General features: G+C 39.0%; 1 protein-coding gene across 1 annotated transcript in view; it reads left to right on the top strand.

The window, feature by feature from the left end:
- FREM1 (FRAS1 related extracellular matrix 1) overlaps positions 1-24,102 on the top strand; it is a 121,018-nt gene extending 96,916 nt beyond the window's left edge. The window contains exons 29-36 of the mRNA XM_084898220.1: positions 5,038-5,187; positions 6,701-6,939; positions 7,640-7,687; positions 7,944-8,108; positions 8,293-8,421; positions 9,167-9,282; positions 18,849-18,934; positions 21,463-24,102. Coding sequence (XP_084754346.1) covers positions 5,038-5,187; positions 6,701-6,939; positions 7,640-7,687; positions 7,944-8,108; positions 8,293-8,421; positions 9,167-9,282; positions 18,849-18,934; positions 21,463-21,662 — 1,133 coding nt within the window. The 3' untranslated portion in view covers positions 21,663-24,102. The remainder of the gene's footprint in view (positions 1-5,037; positions 5,188-6,700; positions 6,940-7,639; positions 7,688-7,943; positions 8,109-8,292; positions 8,422-9,166; positions 9,283-18,848; positions 18,935-21,462) is intronic.

Genomic DNA, 24,102 nt, shown 5'->3' with positions numbered 1-24,102 from the left:
TCTCTCTATAAATCTAAAAAGTTTTTTTTTAAAAAAATGAGATGGTAACAAATAGAGAATATAACATACCAAAAAAAACATCTAACTATCCAGAAAAAAAAGTGATGTCACTTTTAAAATTATTTAAAGCTGGGATAATTTAATTGTTTCATCATTTCCTTTTTCCTTTTAAAAAAGTTGCCTCTTATTTTGATGGAAACTTTCAAAAGGTTATATTCCCGTGGATTCCTAAAGGTCATTTCTAAATGATTTCTATTGGAACAGGTTGGTAGGAGGACATTCCAAAGGAAATTATTATTTAATTAGATAGCACATATTTAGCATCTAATCTGTGAAAAAATTTTGCTAGGTCCAAAAGGGGATATAAAAAATATGCCGCCTGCTCTCAGGATGTTCTGTCATGTGGGAAATACAGACATGAAAGCAACTCGCCCACAGTACATTGGGACCCAAAGGATGAGTCTTTGTTCTGGCTAAAGAAAACCCTGCAATATTTCCCAGAATTCTGAGCAGGTGGAATAAGAAGAAGGGGACTTGAAATACAGCCACCCTTTGGGAGAACTGTGTCTTAAGCACTGAAGCTGGAGCCATGCCTTCCCTCCCTGGCGTCCGTAGGTGGGGCAGGCAGCGCTCCTCACTGCTCTGCGTGGTTCTGTCTCCTCCCCTTTGCTCTGGGTCACCTGTGCAGGGGCAAATGGCAAAGGCTCTGAGAAGCAGCCAGGACTTAGGACTTTGTGGGCTCCTGCAGAGATGTTCTGTGCTCAGAGAACACGCAGCAAGTCCAAACTCTTGCTGTTGTCTGCCACTGACACATGTTGTCTATGGCAAAGGCAAAATGAAATGGCTGAAAAAAATACCATCAGCACTCTGAAATCGATGACTGTAATGTTAAACATAGACAAGAAATGCTTTTCTGCAGCTTGTTACAGGAAGCAGGATGTTGGCCACTCTACTCATTTGCTGGGACTGCCCTCACAAAGAATCACAAACCTTAAAAATGGAAATTGATTTTCTCCCAGGTCAAGGTTTTGGCAGGTTGATTCCTTCCAAGGGCTGTGAGAGAACACCTGCTTCCTGACTCTCTTCCATGTTCTAGTGCAGTGGTCGGCAAATCTCGAATCGAGAGCCACAAGCGGCTCTTTGGCCCCTTGAGTGTGGCTCTTCCACAAAATACCACGGCATGGGCGAGTCTATTTTGAAGAAGCAGCATTAGAAGAAGTTTAAGGTGAAAAAAATTTGATTTGGCTCTCAAAAGAAATTTCATTCATTGTACTGTTGATATTTGGCTCCGTTGACTAATGAGTTTGCCGACCACTGTCCCAGTGGTTTGTAGAATCGTTGTCAATCTCTGGTTTCAGCTGTCTTCATGTCCATGTTGGCATCCTCCTCGTATGTGTGTCTCTGCTCAAATCCCCCTCCCCCATATATTTTTTTTTGTAAGACCTTTTTATTTTCAAATCAGGTCACATTCAGGGATACTGGGGATTAGGTACTGGATTTTGGGGTGACAAAATTGAACCTATCACCACGAGCCTTAAGTTTACAAGGCAACAACCCAGAGTGGTTGGCCTCCCTCCTGTGACATCTAAGTTTCTGACTTGCAAAGTTTGTCCCGTGGGCTGACCACACTTTGGCCCAACCAATCTGTTCATGTCTTCAAAAACAGCAGTCTCATGATGGAGAAGAAACGGAGAGTGCAAAATCAAGGACAGTGGGGTATTATAAGGTTACAGAGCTTTTGGGAGGCAGTTGGAGGGAAACTGAGGGATTTTTCGGGCTAGGGAGCTATGCTCAAGTAGGCTTGCCTTTGCAGCCATTGGACCAGACGGAAAAACAAATCCTGACTCCTTTGCATCCAGCTTTTGTGATTAATCTTGAGTCAAAGTATACATACTCATAATAAAGGGATTTTTCCCCTCTAAAATCCATTCTTTTTAAAAAAATATATTTTATTGATTTTTTACAGAGAAGAAGGGAGAGAGATAGAGAGCTAGAAACGTCGATGAGAGAGAAACATCGACCAGCTGCCTCTTGCACAGCCCCTACCGGGGATGTGCCCGCAACCAATGTACATGCCCTTGACCGGAATGGAACCTGGGACCTTTCAGTCCACAGACCGAAGCTCTACCACTGAGCCAAACCGGCTTCGGCTAAAATCCATTCTTAATGGAGACTTCATTATTCCCAAGAGTCAAAATGTTTTCCAAAGGAACAGATCTCTCATGTGGCCTTCCCTGGGAAACGTGGAGAAAATGTCTTCTGATGGTGAAATCTACTTCGCAGGAAACTCGCCAGGGACGGGCCTGCTCTGTAGAGTGGAGTGCTTCTGCATAAAATGACACCTTCCCCTCCTCTTCCACACCTTTTGTTCTATGGAAACCGAGGGCCAGTTCAAGCCTTCTGAAATGGCTTATAATCTCCGCAATTTAACGAATACTTTTCACCTTGAAAGTGGGAAAGGAAGGAAAACACAAAAACAAGAAAGTTCTTACTTCCAATCTCATTAACCTAAAACAGTCAGTCCTACGTGCACACCTGCTCAGCATAGAAACAAAGTGGAAATGCAGGCAAACAAATCAGAAGCACTTCAATAAAACTGGGAATAGTTTTTCTTTTTAACCATCTGGTTCTACTCCAAAGAAAATATTCTTAAAATAAGAGGACCTTCCATTAGGCTTGGAAATGCTTTTTTTATTTTATTTTTTATTTTATTTGAATAATGCTTAACTCTATGGGCTTGGAGAGTCAAAACAGTTCTCTAAATAGTAAAAATCTTATATTCATATTTTTTCTTCATTGTCCAGCCTCTCATTTCTTCATGCCAGGTTCATTATAGTTGTTGCCCACGTGGTCTCCTACCTTTTAACCCCTCTGCCTGGACTGCTAAATCTTCCCAACCACAGTTTCAGTTCCTTTTTTTTTTTTTTTTTTTTTTTAAGACATCCATTTTCAAGAGTCTTCCCTGTTGCTGTGGTTTAAAGACTGAGTCTGGCCACCACGTTAGTGTCCAGGGCTCTCTACAGTCTGACTAGAAACTGCCACTGCAGCCTGGCTAGTGTGGCTCAGTGGTTGGGCTCTGTCCCATGAACCAAGAGGTCAGGGCACATGCCCAGGTTGCACCTCCATCCCCAGTAGGAGGCATGCAGGAGGCGGCAAATCAATGTTTCTCTCCCATTGATGTTTCTATCTCTCTCCCTCTCCCTTCTTCTCTCTGGTATCAATAAAAACATATTAAAAAACAAAAACAAAAACAAAAAAAACTCCCACTGCAGTCCTGTCACCCCCTGTTCACCTTGGTGACATCTCTATGCCTACAGCTCATCTGCTCAGTGTTCCCTGGGCAAGGCTCTCTTTGCTGTCTTCCTGCCTCTGCATTTGTTGTTTTCCCATGTCTTCCCTCCAAATCCTTCTTTTCCCCCTCCAACTTGAGCCTTTCCAAAGAGGTTTTAAATTTCTTTATGTCAGGTCTGCTTAGATAACATCTCTGGCGTTTCCCGTAGCATCGAATGTGAAGGCAAGTACATAATAGATACAAAATAAAATACTTTGATGGACTGATTTATCCATCCATGTGGTGAGACTTTATATTTTCTATTTCAGCATCTATTTTTGCAGACTGTGAAAGTAACTGATTGAAGAACTCAGCTGATATTGAAGACCTAACTAATTAGCCATCAGCCTGTTTTTTTGTTTTTTGTTTTTTATTAAAATTATTTCAAATACACTTACTTTTTTCTTTTTGAGTGCAGCCAGGAGTAGCATAAGTTAACAGTTTCAACTTTCCATTGAACTCGGTTGGGGATTAATGAGCCTTCCATTAGCTCGGGAGATCTGTATTGAATGCCTTCAAGAAGGGTGCCGAGGTGCAGATGGCACACTTGAGAGGCACAGCCTGAGAACAGTCTGCAAGGCGCCACGTACTCAGATTCCCAGAAGGCGAGGAATGAAATGTGCAACTGGAGGGAGATGTAGGTGAAATGCGTGGGGATACAGGCACTTCGATAGCCAATCAGACAAGGATGGAGTCAAGTTTTCAAAACTTAGTCCTAGGGGGTTAACACTATAAGTTTATTATCTCTTCTTTCCCCTTCAATTTGAGCCTTTTTTTTTCCTCCCTAAACATTACTTTTTTTTTCTTGCTGCCACCACTTTTCTTCTATAATAAATAAACTCAAGCGCCTGTCCTGTGATCTACATCATAGAAACTGGTCAAGATTCGCCCATCTCCGTGGTTTCTTCTAGCTCTCGTGGTTTGTGTTTCTGGCTTGCTCTGTGTCCTGGATGGCTGGGAATATGTTTGAAACATCAAAGCTGTTTAGTATTAAATTCACAAACTTACCGTAAACCAAACTTGATTGTCACTCCTTCAACTGAGGCAGACAGAAAGAAAAAAACACACAAATTGGCTCGGCCTATTTCTAGGATTCCCAGCCCGTACACTCTCTCTAGGAGGAGACGAGTCTGACATCATCAGAAAAAGCATTTGCAGACTAGGAAGAGCCCAGGAAGCGGGGTGGCCGATGGAGGCAGCTGTCTTGAGAAATCAATCATTTCTCAAGGGCTCCATGAATAGCACCAAGTACCATCCAATAATCACTTATAACTGTCTGTGCCAACGACTTTAGACTTTTGAAACTGGTGAGCTTTTAAGATTGCAGTACTTGTTTATTCTTAAATAGAGAAGAGGCAGGTTGTGTGTGGGGGGCGGGGATGGTTGGGGGGGAGATGGAATGAAATCTTGGCTCTCATCTACTAACCATTTTTTTGTTCATCCCTTGCAAAATGCAGCTTACTTTTTTTTTTTGTTTGTTTTGTTACAGTGTTTGCATTTAAATGAAATCATCATTGTCCAGGAACAAATGTGGTCTTTTAATATGATTTGGGAGAACAGCAGGACTTCGGGGAGCTGGGAGCCGCACAATGGCTCACTCAGGCCACTGCCGGCGGAGCTGGAGACATGTTAATTAATATATTTCCCTGACACCTAGGTGATTGAAATAACAATTAAAGAGTAATTAAAATGTTTACTTCTTGTAGGAATGTCAACCAAGATGTGGAATATAGCAATTACCTATGACGGATTAGAGGAAGACGACGAGGCCTTTGAAGTCACTCTGGACTCCCCCGTGAACGCGGTTCTTGGCACGAAGACAAGAGCCGCAGTGAAAATTTTGGACTCCAAAGGAGGTATTCTTTTTGATCCTCATCTCGAAATCAGAAGCGGTCCTCGCGCTGCGGCTGCTTCGCTTTCCACAGCCAGGGTGCAGGATAACGCCTTCACATCAAAAATGCTTAATTTCTTGTCAAGAAAGCCACCTCGGTGGTGGTTGCGGGCCCTCTATTCTGCCCTCCGCTTCATGCGGTGTTCCTCCCGCTAAGAACTGTGGTTTCAGAAAAGCAACAAGTCAGTGCCGTAGTTCTTTTTTTCTTCTTCTCCCCCTGCCCGTTTGTTGTTCTCACCGAGGGGGAAACGATGCTGGTGAGAATCTACCAACAATTATTTTCCCTCAGGGTCTGGAAAGCTGTAATTATCTTGCTCTGCTAAAGAGAGCTCTGAAAGCCCAAGAAAATCGGAGTCCCCACTGGAGGGTGACCGGGAAAGGCCTGAAAGAGGAAGGGATGGGAGAGAAATAGACGGGAGAGGGGCAGCTGGCTTGGGGATGCGGGAGCAGCGGGAGAGCATGAATGAATAACCTTGGATTGCAGAGCCAAATGGGTCCTGGGTAGTAGATGCTAAAAAAAACAACCTGTGAACTAAATAAAACAAAGACCCGCCAAAGTTTCTGGGGCTTTGGGTTGTTTTTTTTCCCCCCTGCCAAATACTTTCTTCTAATTTGTGTATTTTGCCTTTGATAACTGTCCAGTTACCATGCTAGCTCGGAGTCCTATGTTTTTAGACCTGTTATGCTCTATGGTGCATATGTTTTTCTTACTTTAAATCTATTATCTCCTCTTCTCTTTGTCATCCTATAATAAAAATATGTATGATTATCCTTCTCTTATATTACTCATATTTCTACAACATCTCTCCCCACCACTTTTCCTCACCAGGTTCATGTCCTTTTCAGTAGAATTTTCTGATCACATTAAGACTATAAAATACACAAAGTGCACACTTTTCACAGGAAGTATCACATATCCAGATGCCAGTTCTGGATTTAGATTCTTTTCATACCACTTGGCGACGTTTCCAGTAGAAGTAGCTCCATTAAGACTCACTGGACCTTTGCTCTGTAGCAGATGAATGCTCATTTTTGTAATTGTTCCTTGATTTCACTGCTATCTTCACACAATTCCGGTTTCTTCCTCTGGGAGATTGGGGGAAGGGTGACGCTTCATGGAGGGATGCTTGATCGGTGGCTAACCATGAAGTATTAAGGAGAGCTGTAATAGGAATGGCAGCGAGACGGTTAGTGTATAAGTAGGATTCTAAAACTACAACAAGGATTTTCATCTGTGGTTTGTGAAATCAATTTCATGGCTTTGCAATCTCCCTGTAGATGTGCAGAAGGGCACCGCTTTCCTGGACGGAAACTGATGAGGAGTAAAGGATTTTCTGGCAAATGGCAAAATGGGAACATCTGGTGGGAAAACCATCCGTCTGAGTGTCCTGACAAGCTGCCGCAGGGGCTGGGTGGATGTGATCACTTACCTGTTTCTGTAAATGAATGAACTGACCTGCCGTCTTGCCCGCCTCCAGGACGGTGCCATCCTCCATATTCCTTCAACCCAAGCAAGCACCACGCGTGGAAAAAGGGCTCTTGGTACCCGCGATCCCCAGGGTCTTCCTTCCCCACCATGTCTGGTTCCTTCCATCTGGAAAGAAGACCTCCTCCATCTTCCAAGCGGCCAGCAGTCACCAGGGGAGACGCCCCACAGGGCTTTGACTCTACAGATGTTTATGGAATGAGGCTTAGAAGCCGAGGGAATGGCAAAACAGTAAGGCTGGGGACCTCCTGGGATTTGATGTGTGGGGTACATATTAAAAAGTCAAAAGATGTTCACAAATATTGCTTAGCACGAAGAAACTGTTTTGGTTCTTGTAGTGAATGGAGACCATGGTTCCTTGCGCAATCATGCAGTGCCTTCTGTATACACATGGCATTAATGCTGTTCCACTTCATTAATTATGCTAATTGAGGTGACAGACATACAGGCTCACCCATATAATGTCTGCTTTGGTTTTTTTTGTAATTAAAGAAATGACCAGTGACCCTGGAGCAGAATGAGATCAAGCAATCTGCTTGAGTGTGGGTGGAAACCATGGCTTTGACCTTATTCACACAGCAGTCTAACCAGACACACATTCATTAGTGTGTGTGTGTGTGTGTGTGTGTGTGTATTTGAAAGAGAGAGTGTGTGTGCGCATGTTTTCTTGGATGGTGTGCACTATAGGCATTCCAACAAGATAGGGATGTCTTTTCTCCCTAATTGGGGCTATAAATATATGAATCAACATTGATAAGCTACAATTAGATTCAGTGATTTTTAAAATTCCAATGATTGGGACATGGAAAATCTTGAGGAAGATGTTTTAAAATTTTTCAGACATTAACAAGATCTGACTGGAAAGGTTTTAACTGATTGCTAATTATATTCAAGCCAATGTTGTTCATATTGTATTCTCTGTTGGTCTTAGGTCCGTCCATCCTCTGTTTACAGAAATGGAACAGACATTATCTATAATGTAAGCATAGTCTGAGAGAATCGCTAAATTTTCTTGTGTTTGTGGATGCAAAATAGTAAATCTATTTTTTATGTTTTACATTAATTTATCTTAAACACCTGGTTTGGTATTTGTCCCGGAGGCTTGGGTGGTCAGGAAAAAAAACCACCTTTTAGTTTTTATCCAATTTTTGAATGGCTCATTTTTACAATAAATGTTTTTGTTTGCTACCGTGGTGCTTATTTTTCTCTGAATTGTTGTGTATTGGTTTCCTCAGTATCATGGAATAGTTTCCCTGCAACTGGAGGATGACAGTTCCCCAGTTCACAGAAGGAAGACCAAAGTGCCCATGATTAGTCGACCACAAAAGGCAATCAAAGCGGCAGAAGGACCTCAAGCAGATAAAGGGGAATCCACAACCCACTCGCACTTCCCCAGACAGGTATGAGAATCTTTTTACTCCTTACTCACCTTATAACGCGCTGTTTCCTGGGCCATAAAATAGCCTTCAAGTTTGGGGATAGTTTACTCAACACAAAGGCTACGCAACCAATGAGGACCTAAAGGGGCTGGGTATGCGATCAGCAGACATTAAGTCAAATCTCAATGGCCTTTCTTTCCCACAGAGCCATTTGCCCTCATTCCCAAAGAACTGCACGCTGGAATTGAACGGGCTCTTCCATTTCGAAGAAAGCCTCCAAAAGCTGTACAAGTGCGATGGGATCGTCTGGAAAGCTTGGAGCCCCCAAACCAAGGTGGGACTCAGGCTGAGCAGCCCAATACCTCTACATGCAGTGTGCCCTCTGATAAGTAACAAAGAGGGAATCATCTGTCAACTCATGCTACGTCTGCCCGCTCTCATTGCCCTTAGAAGGAGAAGAGGGGAAAATTAGCCTAAGTAGCATTTTAAAAATCACAAAATATACCAGTTATATTAATGCAATTAAAAAAGACGAATTTAAATCACAAAATCCATTAGATATATCAATACAATTTTAGAATTTGAGAAAAGGAAAATACATTAGATATGTCACTACAATTTAAGAAGCACGTGTTGCCTGGCTGGTGTGACTCAATAGTTGAGAGTCAACCTATGAACCAGGAGATCACAGTTTGATTCCTGGTCATGGCACACGCCTGGGATGAGGGCTGGCTCTCCAGTGGAGGTGTGTGTGCAGGAAGGAGCCAGTAAGTGATTCTCTCTCATCAATGATATTTCTATCTCCTTTCCTCTCTAAAGTCAATAAAAATACATTAAAAAAAAAGAAGCACTTATATAACTATCAGAATATCAGAGGTATAAAATTGAAATATTGCTAATTTTAGTCATGTTTTCTGTAGGAAGCCCTTGCATTTCTGAAGGTGTAGAATTGGGATTAGGGCTGACCTTTTTTGGTGACAAAACTAATCTATTCAAGGGACTCCTAGGATGCTTTAGGCCGAGAACAGACTCTAGATTGTGAAGACCATTGTGATGTGAACACAGACACTGTTTTCCAGGCGGTGAGAGACCCATCCTGTCCAGCCGGGTGGCACCCTCACTCCGGATACTGCCACTCCCTGATCACAGCACCCAGAGGCTCATGGAATGCAGCTGCCCAAGCTTGCAGGGAACAGTAAGAAACCTTGTACATTTGACTGATGTTTTTGTTCCTGTTGTCGTTTTTTTTTTTTTTTTCTCATGGAATTGCAGGGTTGGTTGCTTCATTTACTCAAGTGTTGTCTAATCACCACCTGGCTTTGTTTTAGGAGCCCAGAGAGAGTTCTGTAGTTCAGGATGGATTCAGGGCTGACCTTTGATGTAGCTTTTTCCTGGTAAAACAGTACCATTGCCACATATCTATTGTCTAGCCTCTCTCTGACTCAGTCTCTTGGAGAAAGTCAGAAGGATCTCTTCTGAGTCAGCAGCATTGCAGGCTCTATCGATTTTTAATTAAATAAGAATTCCTGCTTATTGATTTGAAACTATGTAGCAATGAAAGGTCTGGTCGCTTCAGACCTGTGACTCTGTAAGAGACACTGATGATTATGAAGCCAGACATGTTGGACAAAGGGTCACTCAATGAAGGATGACTTGTGGTCAAATAATGACAACAAAATTTGCCTCATCCAGGAAGACTTTCAAAATGACAAATATCCATGACTCTCCTTTTTAGCTTACCTGGATATTATCCAAAACAATGCAGTTAGACTAATATACCCTATGACTGGAAATTGAGACTAGAGAAGTCCCTGGTCGATATCAGTCACATCTTGCACACTATCAAATTTAAAAAGTTATGCTTTCTAAAAACACTAGTTAAAAATGAAAGGGCAAACCACCTTTGGGAAAAGCCAATCTCAACTCATTTATATGATGAAGATCTTGAATCTTGAAACTACAAATAACTCCTACAAATCAATTACAAAAAGAGAGCCTGCTAAAGAAAATAACTAATGACTTGGAGACTTCACAAAAGAAGGTATATAATTGATCATTAGGTACATGAAAAAGTGCTCACCACCATTAGACATGGAGAGATGCACATTAAAATCACAATAAAATACCACTTTTTCACACCAGCTAGAATAGTTAAAATCACAAAGACAGACCATACCATATGTTGTAGACCAAATGGAATTCTAATTATTGTTGGTGGATGTACAAAATAGCACAACCACTTTGTAGAACTGTGTGGCAGGTTTTTTACAACTTATATTCATCTACCTTCTGACCTAGCAATTCTACTCCTTAACATTTACCTAAGAGGAATAAAAATTTATGTTAGAATAAAAAAGTTTACAACAATTTCATATCAGTTTCTTTCATAATAGTTTGGCTCATTTGTCTTTTTTGTTATTGATTTATAGGAGTTCTTTATATTTTCCCCTTCAAAAGGCAATACTATAGTTTCTTTTTGATAAATCTGTATGCATAAAAGCCTAAGCAACCTTTACTATGGAGCAACTGGAAGGACTGGTCACTATGACACACACTTACCACCAGGGGCAGATGCTCAATGCAGGAGCTGCCTCCAGGCCGAAGACCCCAATTGCTGATGGGGCCTGTCAGCCAACCTACTGGTCCCTCCACACCCCACCCCCAACCCTGGATGAGCCCAAGGGCTGGCTCCCTCCTTGGGGCCTAGTGGCTAACCTCTCCCTATTTCTTCCCCTGGCTGGCAGGCCCTGATCACCAGATCAGAGCCAGGCCCCAGGCTGGGATGAGGAACTGGGGGCGGGCGGTGCGGGAAGGAGGAGGTGGGGAGGCACGGAACCTGATTGGCCCTGATTGCTGGCCAGGCCTAGGGATCCCATCTGTGCATGAATTTCGTGCACTGGCCTCTAGTTATTTTATAAATAATGAAATGGAATGAACTTCTGAAACCTCCAATGATGTGGATAAATCTCAAAAACATTATATAGAGAAAGAAGAAACCCAACAGAAAAGAATACATATTGTCTGCTTACATTCAAATAAGAGAAAAACAACTAATCTATTAGTTGGTGTTGGAAATTAAAAAAAAAGTTATCTCTGGCAGGAACTGTGGGGTGACAAGAAAATAGATGAGGCTCTAACTATTCTATGTTTTGGTTTTGGTTGTAACATGGATATATACCATTGTCAAAAATAATCAAATTAAATAATTTAAAATGTATGCATTTTATTGTGTGGGCATTACATTTAGATTTTTAAAAAGTTAATAGGATATTTTAACGGTATACTTAAAAACTGGTCAAAGAAACCACCCCTTTTTCACAGATGTGTTTCATGTCCTAAGTAAAAGTAAAGGCAAAATCGAGTTTAGTCAGTGGCTTCCATGTCTTTGTTGATGTTGGTCGTATTCAGTAAGTTAAAAAGTTAAAAAAAAAAATCTATGAATATTCTTTAAGTACATATATTCCCATAATATTATATGTTAAAGAATAATTAATAACCAAATGTCCTTGTTGATATGTGTCGTTGAGTTGGCTGTGGCCTCTGGCATCTCTTAGAATGAATGATGTCGCTGAAACCGGTTTGGCTCAGTGGATAGAGCATTGGCATGCGGACTGAAGGGTCCCGGGTTTGATTCCGGTCTAGGGCATGTACCTTGGTTGCGGGCATATCCCCGGTAGGGGGTGTGCAAGAGGCAGCTGGTCGATGTTTCTCTCTCATCGACGTTTCTAGCTCTCTATCTCTCTCCTTTCCTCTCTGTAAAAAATCAATAAAATATATTAAAAAAAAAAAAAAGGATGAGTGATGTCTACAATACCCTGCCCTCAGCAGCCTTGCTCAGCTCCTGAAGACTCATGCCTACAGCTTCTTTCATTTCTCTCTTCCTGCTGCCATCTCCCCCCCGCCCCCAGCATTATTATCTTTTCCAAAGAAACCTGTCCTCTTATGAGAAGCCTGCAGTGAGACAGCTTCAGTTTTGTCATGTTTGCCTACAGTGATGTTGCAGGCTTAATTTCTATAGGAAATAGAAATTTGTTCATCTTTCTGGTAGTCCAGGGTCTAGATGTCCTACTTTTATTTAATGTTTGTCTCAGAAATAGTGGAATAAGTCTTGTTTACTCCTTAAGGACAGAGCTTGGATGTGTAATCAAAGCTTTCTGAATTAGCCAGGATGAGGTTACAGTGCTATAGAGGGGAAGAGAATACTAGCTTCTCTACTGACAAAAACGAGGGCAAATGCAGAAGCTCGGGTTCTGCTGGGATTTATTGGTAAAATGTGATGAGCAAAGCAACAGAACCCCCAAACTTCAAGCTTGCAAATAGCCTCATTGTTCATCTTCCAGCGGTTTTTCAAATGACAGTGCCCTGACCAGGAATTGAACTGTGGCCTCTTCCTAGGTCAGTGCTCAACCACTGAGCCAAACTGGCTAGGCTGGAACTCTGGTGATCTTAATGAGGCTTTACTTGATTCTTAATGTTATGAGAAAAATAAAGACATCTATTGAGCGTTACCTTTCCATGCATTCATCAATGTTGGTGTAAGATCACCAATAGTCTCTTCTTTGAAGGACTAGTCTTTATTCTGAGATTATGATCTTCTAGCTTTTTGGTGTCAAAATTTATTTCTATGGCAACATAGTAATATTGCTGATAGTTTCATGTTGACAACCCTACCTTTGTCTTCCAATACTTCTGTTTTTTATTTTATTGATCCATCTAATTATAGATAGATTTTAATGATGAGTAAGACTAGTTATAAAGGGGCTCTTCATATACCTATTACACAATTCACTCAACCCAGTAATAAAAGCCCAAATTAATGTAAAAGCCTTTCTACTTCCTCATGCATTTGCTCTACGACTTCAGCTATAACTTGTTTTGAAGCACCATCACACCACGCCCCCCCCCCCTTTTTTTAAAAAATATATTTTTATTGATTTTTTACAGAGTGGAAGGGAGAGAGATAGAGAGCTAGAAACACCAACCAGCTGCCTCTTGCACACCCCCTACCGGGGATGTGCCCGCAACCAACATACATGCCCCTGACTGGAATCGAACCTGGGACCTTTTAGTCCGCAGACCGATACTCTACCACTGAGCCAAACCGGTTTCGGCGCACCACAAGCCTTTTACACTGACTTTGTTCTACATGCTTCTTTGCCAATAACACCTTACTTTTAGATTACATTTTATAGTTTACAGAATCACATAAAAGGAGTTTATTTGACCTTCCCATCACTTCAGACAGAAAAGCAGGTATTATGGTTTATATGTTACAGATAAAACAGAGATTCAGGGAAGAAAAATAACTTGCTTGTGGTTTTAGAAGCAAATAAATGGAGAGAGAGAGAGACAGAAAGAGACAGAGAGAGAGAGGAGAAGAGAAGAGATGAATTTGTTATTAAATTCAAAAATAGTTTCATAAGTATAGGGGGATATCTTATCTCAGGTGTATTGACAAGGACACTTATTTTAATCTTAACTTTGTATTGGGCTAATTTAAAGCAGGTTTTTAAAATTATATGTTAATCATTTTGTATCACAGCAAAGACATATTAGGTTTTTTTATTTTATTATTAAACTATGAGTACTAAGTTTTCTTTGGATTAAAATCAAAATAACCTCTTGGAGCAAACTTAAGAAAGATACAATCAAGTTCTGAGTTTATAGGTTCATTCATTCAATAATTATTTATTTGGACACTTACTGTAGACCAGATCACACTTTTAAATATTATTCCCCAGTTTTGACCTACAACCCAATAACTAAATTATTCCTCATTCATCTATGAGCTTCAGAAATATAGACACCATAACTCTTCATGTGGCAAGTCCTTACACCCTGCATTTTACATCAGTGAAGTTGTCATACAATCCTGATAATTTCCTCTACATAACTCTTCCCAGAATGTTCCTTGTATGGGGGGCGGGGGGGAGCATTGGTATATGTACAAAAATAATAATTTAATAAAAAAATATATAAAAAAGAATATAAAAGTCACTGAATTTAAAGGACAAAATTCATCTTTCATTGAGTTGATGTCTTACTATAGGTTGAATTAAAAAGTTCTCTGGACCTAAATGTAACCACAGAGCTTACAAGCAATATTTGTTTATTGCATATATAAAAATATAAATGGCATTTAAAAACAATATAAATAGGTAAATATTTTGTTCTGCAATAAAATCTATTCAATGATGTAAAATTCCTATCTTTCCTATTAATTCCATGAGATTAGTGATCAGATCTAACAAATCAAACACAAAATAAGCAGGGTCAGAACTAATTTGTTCATGTTTTTTAGGTTATTTTAATAAACTCTGGTCTCAGAATTGGTTTCAGCTGTAGGACTATAACTTATTTTTAGATGTAAAATTCAGAAGCTTTCAGAACAGGAGTAAGTTTTTAGGGGCAAGTAGAGTTTTTTATGATATTTTTATAAAGTGATGATTTATCTATCAGTAATGTAAAATTTGTTTTTGAATTACACATTATCTATCCACCATATTGGTTTAGAAATTAAAACATCTATCAAATACCATTTCCTATAGTTTTCCAAGATGTGTAAGAGAGGCAAAGAAAATATATATGGTATATGATTTTTAAAATATCATAAAAACCTTCTGATTTAAAAATTTTAATTGAAATAATGGGTATGAATGTTTGATCTGACTTTATTGGTATGGTATTTTAATATGCATTTTATTTCAGAAGGACAAGAATGATTATCCCAAGAATAGTTAATACTAGTTACAGGCATTTTAGAAAGTGTCTAGCTGCAGATAAAAAGCAAACTAAAAGAAAAATGAAAGATCTCCATATCCCTTTGGATTAGTCATTCCAAGAGGAACATTTTTGAGAAGCAAGGACACCTCTTCGGTACAACTTTCCCCTGAACCCCAATTTCTCCCTTACCATTCAACATGTTTTCATTCTCTGTGGGCCTCCCTGCTTTCCTTCCCCCATTCCCTTTCAGGTTCCTTTTCTTCATTTTTTTTTTTCCTCCTACCTATATCGCTTGAAAAATGGTATTTCTTTGGGAATTATCAATTCTTTCTGCGATGTAAAATTATAATTTCAACATTTTATAACCTCATGTTTTCTTTCTTATAAAATATGTTTATGAGCCAAGACTGGTTTGGTTCAGTGGATAGAGCATCGGTCTGTGGACTGAAAGGTCCCAGGTTCGATTCCGGTCAAGGGCATGTATATTGGTTGCGGGCACATCCCCTGTAGGGGATGTGCAGGAGGCAGCTGGTCGATGATTCTCTCTCATCGATGTTTTTAGCTATCTATCCTTCTCTATTCCTCTCTGTGAAAAAAATCAATAAAATATATTTTAAAAAATAAAAAAATAAAATATGTTTATGAGATGGTTTTAATTTTGCTAATTAGAATTAATAAGCACCTAGCATGTCTTTGAGTTGGTCACAGGAACCATTATTCAATTTTAGGCTATGTTTCCCTGGGCTGTCTTGTTACTTGCTTTTACAGCCAGTCATTTGCAGCCCCTGTGCTTCAAGAAGAAGAGCAAATTTTACTTTATCCCTTGTCCCTAATCTGATCACTAGCTCAAGTCAATCTTTATCTCCAACCTCCTTTCCTCCCCGTTGGAGTTTTATTATTTTTCTATCCCAGAGGAGCCAGACGGCTAGATTGGGTATTTCTTGAATTTACATATTGTAATCTCATCTGCTCATTTCCTAAGGTAGTCATTGTACATTTGATAATTCCATTATTATAGATCATTAGTTTTCAACCCATTTTGTTTTTCCACAGGAGTGTCTGGAACCCCTGCTGACATAGTCTAAAAGAGTTACTTCTGAAATATGTCTATGCTTAATCAAAAAGTATAAAAAAAAAAAAGTGGATGTGTGTTTCTGTAACTAGAAAAGTTAAAGTTTCTGTTTTAAATACTACACTTTGAATGATTTAAAATTTCAAAGCTGTCGAAAGATTTATTTGCATGTACATCTCTTTATTTTATTTTTATTTCTCTCTGTATGCATAGTTATCTATCTAATATTCACCATACTTTATGCATATATGCATCAAAGGAATTATATTTTTATAAAATAATCAATCTACAAATGCCTAACTATTTTTTTATGACTAAAATAGTTTATGACTATGACTATGGTCTCACATTTTACCTATCCTAAACACAGCTATTTTCTCATCTTGATCCTTTAGGACTTCTTGCTTCTTAGAGTCAAAAAGGGAATCAAACTTGCACTTGACCAGCTAAGATGGATTTACAGTCTCTTTTAAAGATAATTTCAAGAATCTTACAGCAGGAGGAGGTGCTAAATAAAACTTGTTGCTTCCTGATGATGAAGATGAGGCTGAAGTTACATCTGTAAGGGAGTTAGGGGCAGAGCAGAAAGTGAAAGCCAGGTCTCCCATACTCTGTCCAATATACCATGACTGAGGAAGTCCCTCAAGCCTTCCTTCAGCCTATATTTGACACACATTTAGTGTTCTGTGTCCTAACTCTCATCACATTAGAATTGCCATATTGGATGTGAGGGGTCTGGGAAAAGGTGTGCTCTCATATCAGCTGAACCATCAGACAGGCGCTGACAGTGAATAATGAAAACAGACAAGTCACAAAACCCCAATCCAGTGGCCTGAGGCCATTCAGAGAAGGATTAAAGAGCCTCACCTATCTCAGAAGAACTAGAAGCACCCTGGCATCATAGAACAGTAAAGGGCTGGCATTGGTGGAGGGAAACACATTAAGAAATGGCTTATTGTGTTCGCTGTGTGTGATCTGAAAAAGCAAAGAAATGGATCTGCGGTTTGGAAAGATACAGGCAAATTGAGTAAAATTCAATTCAACTATTTTCTATTGCCACACTTGTTTTTTACTTTTTAATATATCAGTTGATATTAACCAGACAAGAAGATCATGGTTACTTTGTTTCTTGTTGGAAACTTTCTGTTAAAAAAAAAAAAAAGACCTATTAGCTTTTTACTTGAAGCATTTTAAAAGAGCTCTTAATGTGCTGGGGAATTAGACACAATCAAATATTGCTTAGGAATAATTCAGCTAGCTGCAAAAATAATTCACAAAGAATTCTCATGCCAGTGAGAATGTCTATCATCAAAAAGATAAGTTCTGATGAGGATATGGAGAAAAGGAAACTTTGTTCACTTTTGGTAGAATTGTAAATTAGTGCAGCCACTGTAAAAACAGTATGGAGGTTCCTCAAAAAATTAAAAATAGAACTACCATATGATCAAGCAATGCTACTTCTGGGATTATATCTGATTGAGATGAAAACACTATATTGAAGAGATATCTGTACCCTCATGCCCTCATGCTCATAGCAGCAATGTTTGTAATAGCCAAGACATGAAAACAACCTAAGTGTTTATGACTAGATGAATGGATAAAGAAGTTGTTACACACACACACACACACACACACACACTGAAATAGTGTTCAGCCATCTTGCCATTAGTTTTACATGGATGAATCTTGAGGGTATAAAGTGAGACAGAGAAAGAGAAGTATTGTATGATCTTACTTATATGTGGACTCAACATAAACAAAAATCATAGAAAAAGAGATCAGATTTGGGGAATGAGGGGCAGGGGAATTGGATAAAAATAGTAAAAATGTACAAACTTCCATTTATAAGATAAAAAGTATTTGGGAATGTAATGCACAACATGATGGCTGTAGTTAACACCACTGTATGGTATAGATCAAAAGTTATTAAGAGTTCTCATCTCGAGGAAAAAACCTTTTTCTTCTGGTATCTATAGGAAATGATGATGTTAATATGTTGTGGTAATCATTTCATAATATATGTAATTCAAGTCATTATGCCATATTCCTTAAACTTATTTAAAAAATTACATATTGGAGGAAAGTGTGTGTGTGTGTGTGTGTGTGTGTGTGTGTGTGTGTGTGTATGTATGTATATGTATGTATATATGTATATATATATTTATTTATATTTAAGAAAAGGTGCTTTAACTTCTACACAACATAAAAAAGTTTGACAGTGAGACCTGCTCATTTCTTTTTTTTTTAAATATATTTTATTGATTTTGTACAGAGAGGAAGGGAGAGAGATAGAGAGTCAGAAACATTGATGAGAGAGAGTCATCGATCAGCTGCCTCCTGCACCCCCCCCCTCCCACCGGGGATATGCCCCCAACCAAGGTACATGCCCTTGACCGGAATCGAACCCTGGACCCCTCAGTCCCCAAGCCGACGCTCTATCCACTGAGCCAAACCAGTCCTGGCGAGACCTGCTCATTTCACTGGGTATGATGGAAGGACCAAAATCATTGGGATATTTAACTAAACACACCAAGCTCAAAATGTAGGTCTCAAAGTCATTTTATTTGAATTGTCTGGGTTACCTTACTAGTCACATTAACTGGATAAATTGCCAAATTTGTGCCATTTAGAGCTAAATTTCCTATGAAAGGAGTAATGTTTTGGCATTGAATAATTAATCTTTATAAGTAGGCTGATTTTCTAAAACGCAATAGAAAGACCTACTGAATTTGTGGTTTAAAGACCAGATATTATAATAAAATGTCACTTTCTTGCTGGCCATTTATCGCACCCAGGAGATGCTCACTAAATTATAAAGGTATAGTATTAAAATCTTGGAAAGTTTTTTTTTGCATATGTATATTTTTCTATTTAACCTGGGTTTGATTTCTACTATGCAAATCATATCAACAGAAATGTTGAACTCCTTGTCACTGATGCTCTCATTTTCATTCATTTGCTTGTAGTCACCTGGGCAGCCTTGTAAGTGTCCTGTCCAGGCAGCACATGCGATGGCTCTGGGACTTCAGCGGAAGAAAGCCCTTCTGGATAGGCAAGTATTTGCGCTGCACTGAGCAGGGAGACAAAATACGAGGAAAATGTCTCTCTTCCATGGGCCAAATGGTTATGATTTATAATCTTTAAAAACTCATCTTTTTTTAAATTCTTTATTTTTTAAGGTATTGCATATAGTATTACATATATCTCCTTTTTTCCCCTCCCATTGATCTCTCCCGGCCACCCCCACCCCCAGCCCATGCCCTTACCCTGCCCTAGTGTCTGTGTCCATTGGTTATGCTCCTATGCATACATACAAGTTGGTTGATCTCTTACAAACCACCGCCCCCCCCGCCCCCAACACACACCTTCCCTCCGAAGTTTGACAGTCTGTTTGATGCTTCTCTGTCTCTGGATCTATTTTTGTTCATCATTTTAGTAAAAAAAAAAAATCATCTTAATTCCATAAAACTTTCATTTTTGGACACATCTCAAAGAAATAATAAGGGATGTGGGTCTATTTATAGATAAGTGAATTCAACAAGTAGTATTTCTAAAAGTAAAAAAAAATAGAGCTATAAATAGGGGATGATTAAATAAATTATAGTATAGTCGTGTGAAGGAATATTTAATATTTAGTGCTTTGTGAAAGCACTAAATATTAAAGACATGACAAAATGTCTCATGCTTATTAATAGTCAATAAATACATATTGGATGAACATTATACATAAAATATTTGTGGCAAGATACTTAGTAAAAAGGCAGAGTGTATAAACATATGAAGCATGAAATAATTTAAAATAAAGAAATTATATACATGATATGTATATATATTTATATACATGTAACATATACATATATATTAAAAGAAACCTGTCAGAAAATTAGAAATGTTTAACCTGCAGTTGAGAATTATAGTTGATTTGATGCTATCCCTTGTTTTCTGAATTTTTAATATTTCCTACATTTTAAACAACAATAAAATCTTTTCAAACCCCTTTAGGACTAGAATTCTCAGGGCTCCTCAAAGTCAGTATTCCCACTATCTCTCTTGAAAGGTGGTGTGTTTCAGGAGACACTAATAAATCATTCTTGGCTTCTCAGGATCTCTTTACCCCTCAGTGAGTCTCTAAATTCTGAAATTATCTGAGAGTATTAAGGTAAGGCTGAACGATGAGTTTTCATTACACCCACAGCTCGTTTCAAGGCTCTATCCCCACAAAGTACCAGGCATAGTGTGGCCTGATCAATAACTCAAGGATACAGTCTAGAACAAGATAGGTTATTCCTAACTACAAGCACTTCATTTTATTCTACCCCAAAATATTGTCTGAGAATCGGTTGAGAGAAGATTGTATGCTATGTACCTAAGATTGTTTTCACAATCACGTGTGGTTTTGAGTTTCAGATCATGCTATTGAAGGGGATCCTTTTCCCATTTTCTTCTTTTTTGTTTCTCTTATAAAAGAAAGTGAGGGGGAGGAATACTTATTTAAAAGAAATTATAAGAGCTTTGCAACATTAAAGTGTAATTTCCAAAAATTACCAGTGGGAATAAAGAGGCAAGTTGAGAAAAGCTGCTTTTTGTTGGAATTGTCACAGATGGAAAAAGTCTTAAGCTCCAGACTAAAAATAATACCGAGTAAGCTACTTTCACATAGGAAAACCGAGACATTTAAATAATGAAGAACAAGAACAATAGACAAGAGTGTATCTGAGTTCCTGTGATAGAAGTTCTGCCTTTAGGATAAGGTAAATAATAATTGCCATTTAGTAAACACATATATGTCATGTGCTTAACATGCTTGATCTTATTTCACTCTCAAAACTAGATATACTATTTCACTCTCAAAACTAGATATACTATTTTTAAAAAATATGTTTTTATTGATTTTTAGAGAGAGAGAGAGAGAGAGAGAGAGAGAGAGAGAAACATCATCAATTAGTACCCCCAATTGCCTACCAGGAATTGAACCTGAGCTGACTGGGAATTGAACCAGAAACCTTTCGATCCACAGGACAATGCTCAACCAATTGAGCCATATGGATAAGGGAAATATATTATTTTTATTTCAATTTGTAAAAGGGAAAATGAAAACTTAGAGTGGTTGAGTAATCTTCCCGAAGATGCTCAATGTACACATGCTGGAGCTAGGTTTATATATATTTTTTATTGATTTCAGAGAGAAATGGAGAGGGAGAGAGTGCTAGAAACATCAACATCAATGATGAGAGAGAATAATGATTCAGCTCCCCCCTGCAGGCCCCACACTGGGGACTGAGCCCACAATCCAGGCATGTGCCCTGATGGGGAATCGAACAGTGATCTCCTGGTTCATAGGTCAATGCTCCATCACTGAACTAACTGGTCGTGCTGGAGTGAGGATTTAAATTCAGATCTGCCAAACTCCAAAGCCTTGTGTGCTTAGTTGTGCCCTGTAGGATCCCCAGATCCAATCCCATGTTTTAGAACATAGGTCCATGTTTGCATGTGGCTACTGAGCCTAGAACTTTAGACTGAAATGATATCCAAGTATAAATGTAATAAAATCGTTTGGCACATTGTTCTGGTTCACATTAGGTTTGAACAACAAAGTGCATGCTGGCCATTGGGAGTGGATTGGCGGTGAGCCTGTCACCTTCACCAACTGGAGCAGGGGGCCCCCTCTGCGTTCAAAGCCTGGCAAGAACTGCGTTTTGGTTCAAAGACAAGGAAAATGGCAAACCAAGGACTGTAGGAAGGGCAACGCTCACAATTATGTGTGCTCCAAGAAACTATGAATGCAACTGGCCTTCCAGGTACCCAATGGGATTTCTCACCTATTTATTTACAAGATTCATGCACACTGATCCATAGAAAACAAGGTGTCATGACTTACTTGGAACATTTTTTTTACTCATAATGTATGATGGATATTATTTTGTAAAAAAATAAAAGGAGTGGGAGGGATAAATGAATACCTTCAGGAAGCCTGATAAATGAATATTTTTTTATAGGAAGAGATACAATTCTTGCATCTTAGTACTTTTCAAAATAAATGTCTGATGTATTATTTGGAACAAAATTGGCTTACTCTAGGGGATCACCACCCCAACCCATGCAGTATCTCAGTCACCACCAATGTCATGGTCTTTGGAGTTTGGGGTCTCAGTACTTCAAATGAGTCCACTGTGAAATCCATACTGCAAGGGCTTTCTCCACTTGGGGCTGAGTGTGGCTAATCCTAGTTCATTCCATTGGGGTTGGACTGCCACTGCCTGCTTTGTCCCTTTGGAGCCCTTTCCAATGTGAAACCCGAGCTAAGAGGCTGCGGAGCAGAAGGAGACTTCTCTGTGGTGAAAAGGGAAAGCTTTAGATGGGAAGAATCTTGCCGATGGCAGCTCATCTGCAAAGCTCTAGTTCAGGTAAGAAATCAGAGGCCACCTGTGCTCCAGGAGGTCTACCTATCAGTACTCAGGAGACAGATCTTCTTTTGGAATAAGAATGTTGGCCTTGTGCCATTCCAAGGCTACTGATCGTAGTTCCCCAGCCTTACAGAGTCATGATAAATTTGAAGGAACATGAGCCTCTATATTCATTTATGTTTATAATACTGACCAGGATTTGCCAAGTAAATTTTGGAATAAAGAGTATATATAAATGATGCTTAATATATGGAAGAAAAATACTGCTTCGTCAGAAGTGTCCCAATGAACTATGCTGATGAACAACAACAACAACAACAACAACAAAAACACTGAAAACAAAGCCCTTGAAAGCCTATACTCTCAGAAAGGAGTCTGATGCAAATTTGAGCCCTTAAACCTATAATATCTGTGGAAATGCCACGATGATGCCATTCTCTGATGTAAAGGTACCTTGTTAATTTATGTCATCTGAGTGAAACATTACTGTAGCGGTGAAGCATGCTGCAGATTTATAAGAACTCCCTCCTGAAATCAAGGTTTAATGACAGGAAATTAGAAGTTTATTTCTGAAACATTTACTCAACATTTTCCTCTTTCCCAAATCACTAAAAAAATATGGCTGTGCCCAATGTAACTTGCTTACATGAGCACCAGAGTAACTTCAGAATCAAAATGAGGTTACCCAGAAGACCAGTGCTTCCGTGCAGGGTTTATTATAATAATTTTTTGGGCAAAACTAAAAAAGACTGAAGAAATTCAGTCAAAGTTTTCGATGTAAAACAGCACACGCTTGTTTTATTTCTGCTCATTTATCAAATTTTTGGTTAATAGACATATTGACAAAGAGATGCTGAGATAAGATTTAGACACCCTAGGAGAGAAAAAAAAAAAAAAAGTTTAAAGAATGAGGATTTCAAGGGCCACACCTTTGTACTGGAACTCTAGAGCTACTTAACTATTTAAAACTGAAAATTCAGAACCATGGCAACCGCGTAGAACCTGTTTGGCACGGTGAATTTTATTATACAATGATTATAACCACAGTGACAGTGCTATTTAAATATAATTGCAATGTTAGCACAAAAGAGACTGTTTTGAATTTTTATAGCCACTAGAAATACCACAAGGATGTTTAAAAGTATTCCTGATCATGAAAGCATTAATCAAGTTGTAAAATCCAAGAAATTGTAAGAAGAGACATATAAAAATTTAGGCAAGTGTGGGTGCTGGGCAATATTCGTCATGATCTTCACTTGTTTCTCAAGATTGGGCTTGACTCTGAGTCAGGAAGAATTGAATGATTGTCATGGTTCTCTCCACCCTGCGTGGTCATTGTCGCTTTTCGGGTTCCGAGTGGAGCAGGAAGGAAGGAAGTGAAGTAATGGTGGAATGGAAATGGGAGATTGTAGGAGAGTGAAGGGAAAAGAGGAGAGGAGGGTTGAGGAAGAAGAGGAGGAGACTGAGGGTAGACAAAGCACCAGAAAGAAGGACCTGGAGCCACCACGCTCTTCTCCCCACATTGAAGACTAACTCAGGAAAAGACCCACTTGATCCAAGGGCCTCAACCCAACACAATCGTGTGTAGCTTTTCAGAATATTGTGATATTTGTTTTTTAACAAAAAAAAAAAAAGACATGTGTACAGCATATATTTGCTCAACATAAACTTGTAAAGCATTATTTTATCTCCTTGCAAGGAGTGATAAAAATGAACCGGGTGACATTTATCTACGTTTCTGCTTTTGTTAATTTTCAATTAGCCCCAAGTAACATGTACCTATTTTTGTTAACAGAACAGTTCTATATAATTTAAA

This window comes from Pipistrellus hanaki (assembly GCF_964339955.1).
Source record: "Pipistrellus hanaki genome assembly, chromosome: 11".
Lineage (NCBI taxonomy): Eukaryota > Metazoa > Chordata > Mammalia > Chiroptera > Vespertilionidae > Pipistrellus > Pipistrellus hanaki.
The sequence above is the reverse complement of the archived record's forward strand: the minus strand, read 5'-3'. Positions and strand labels throughout refer to the sequence as shown.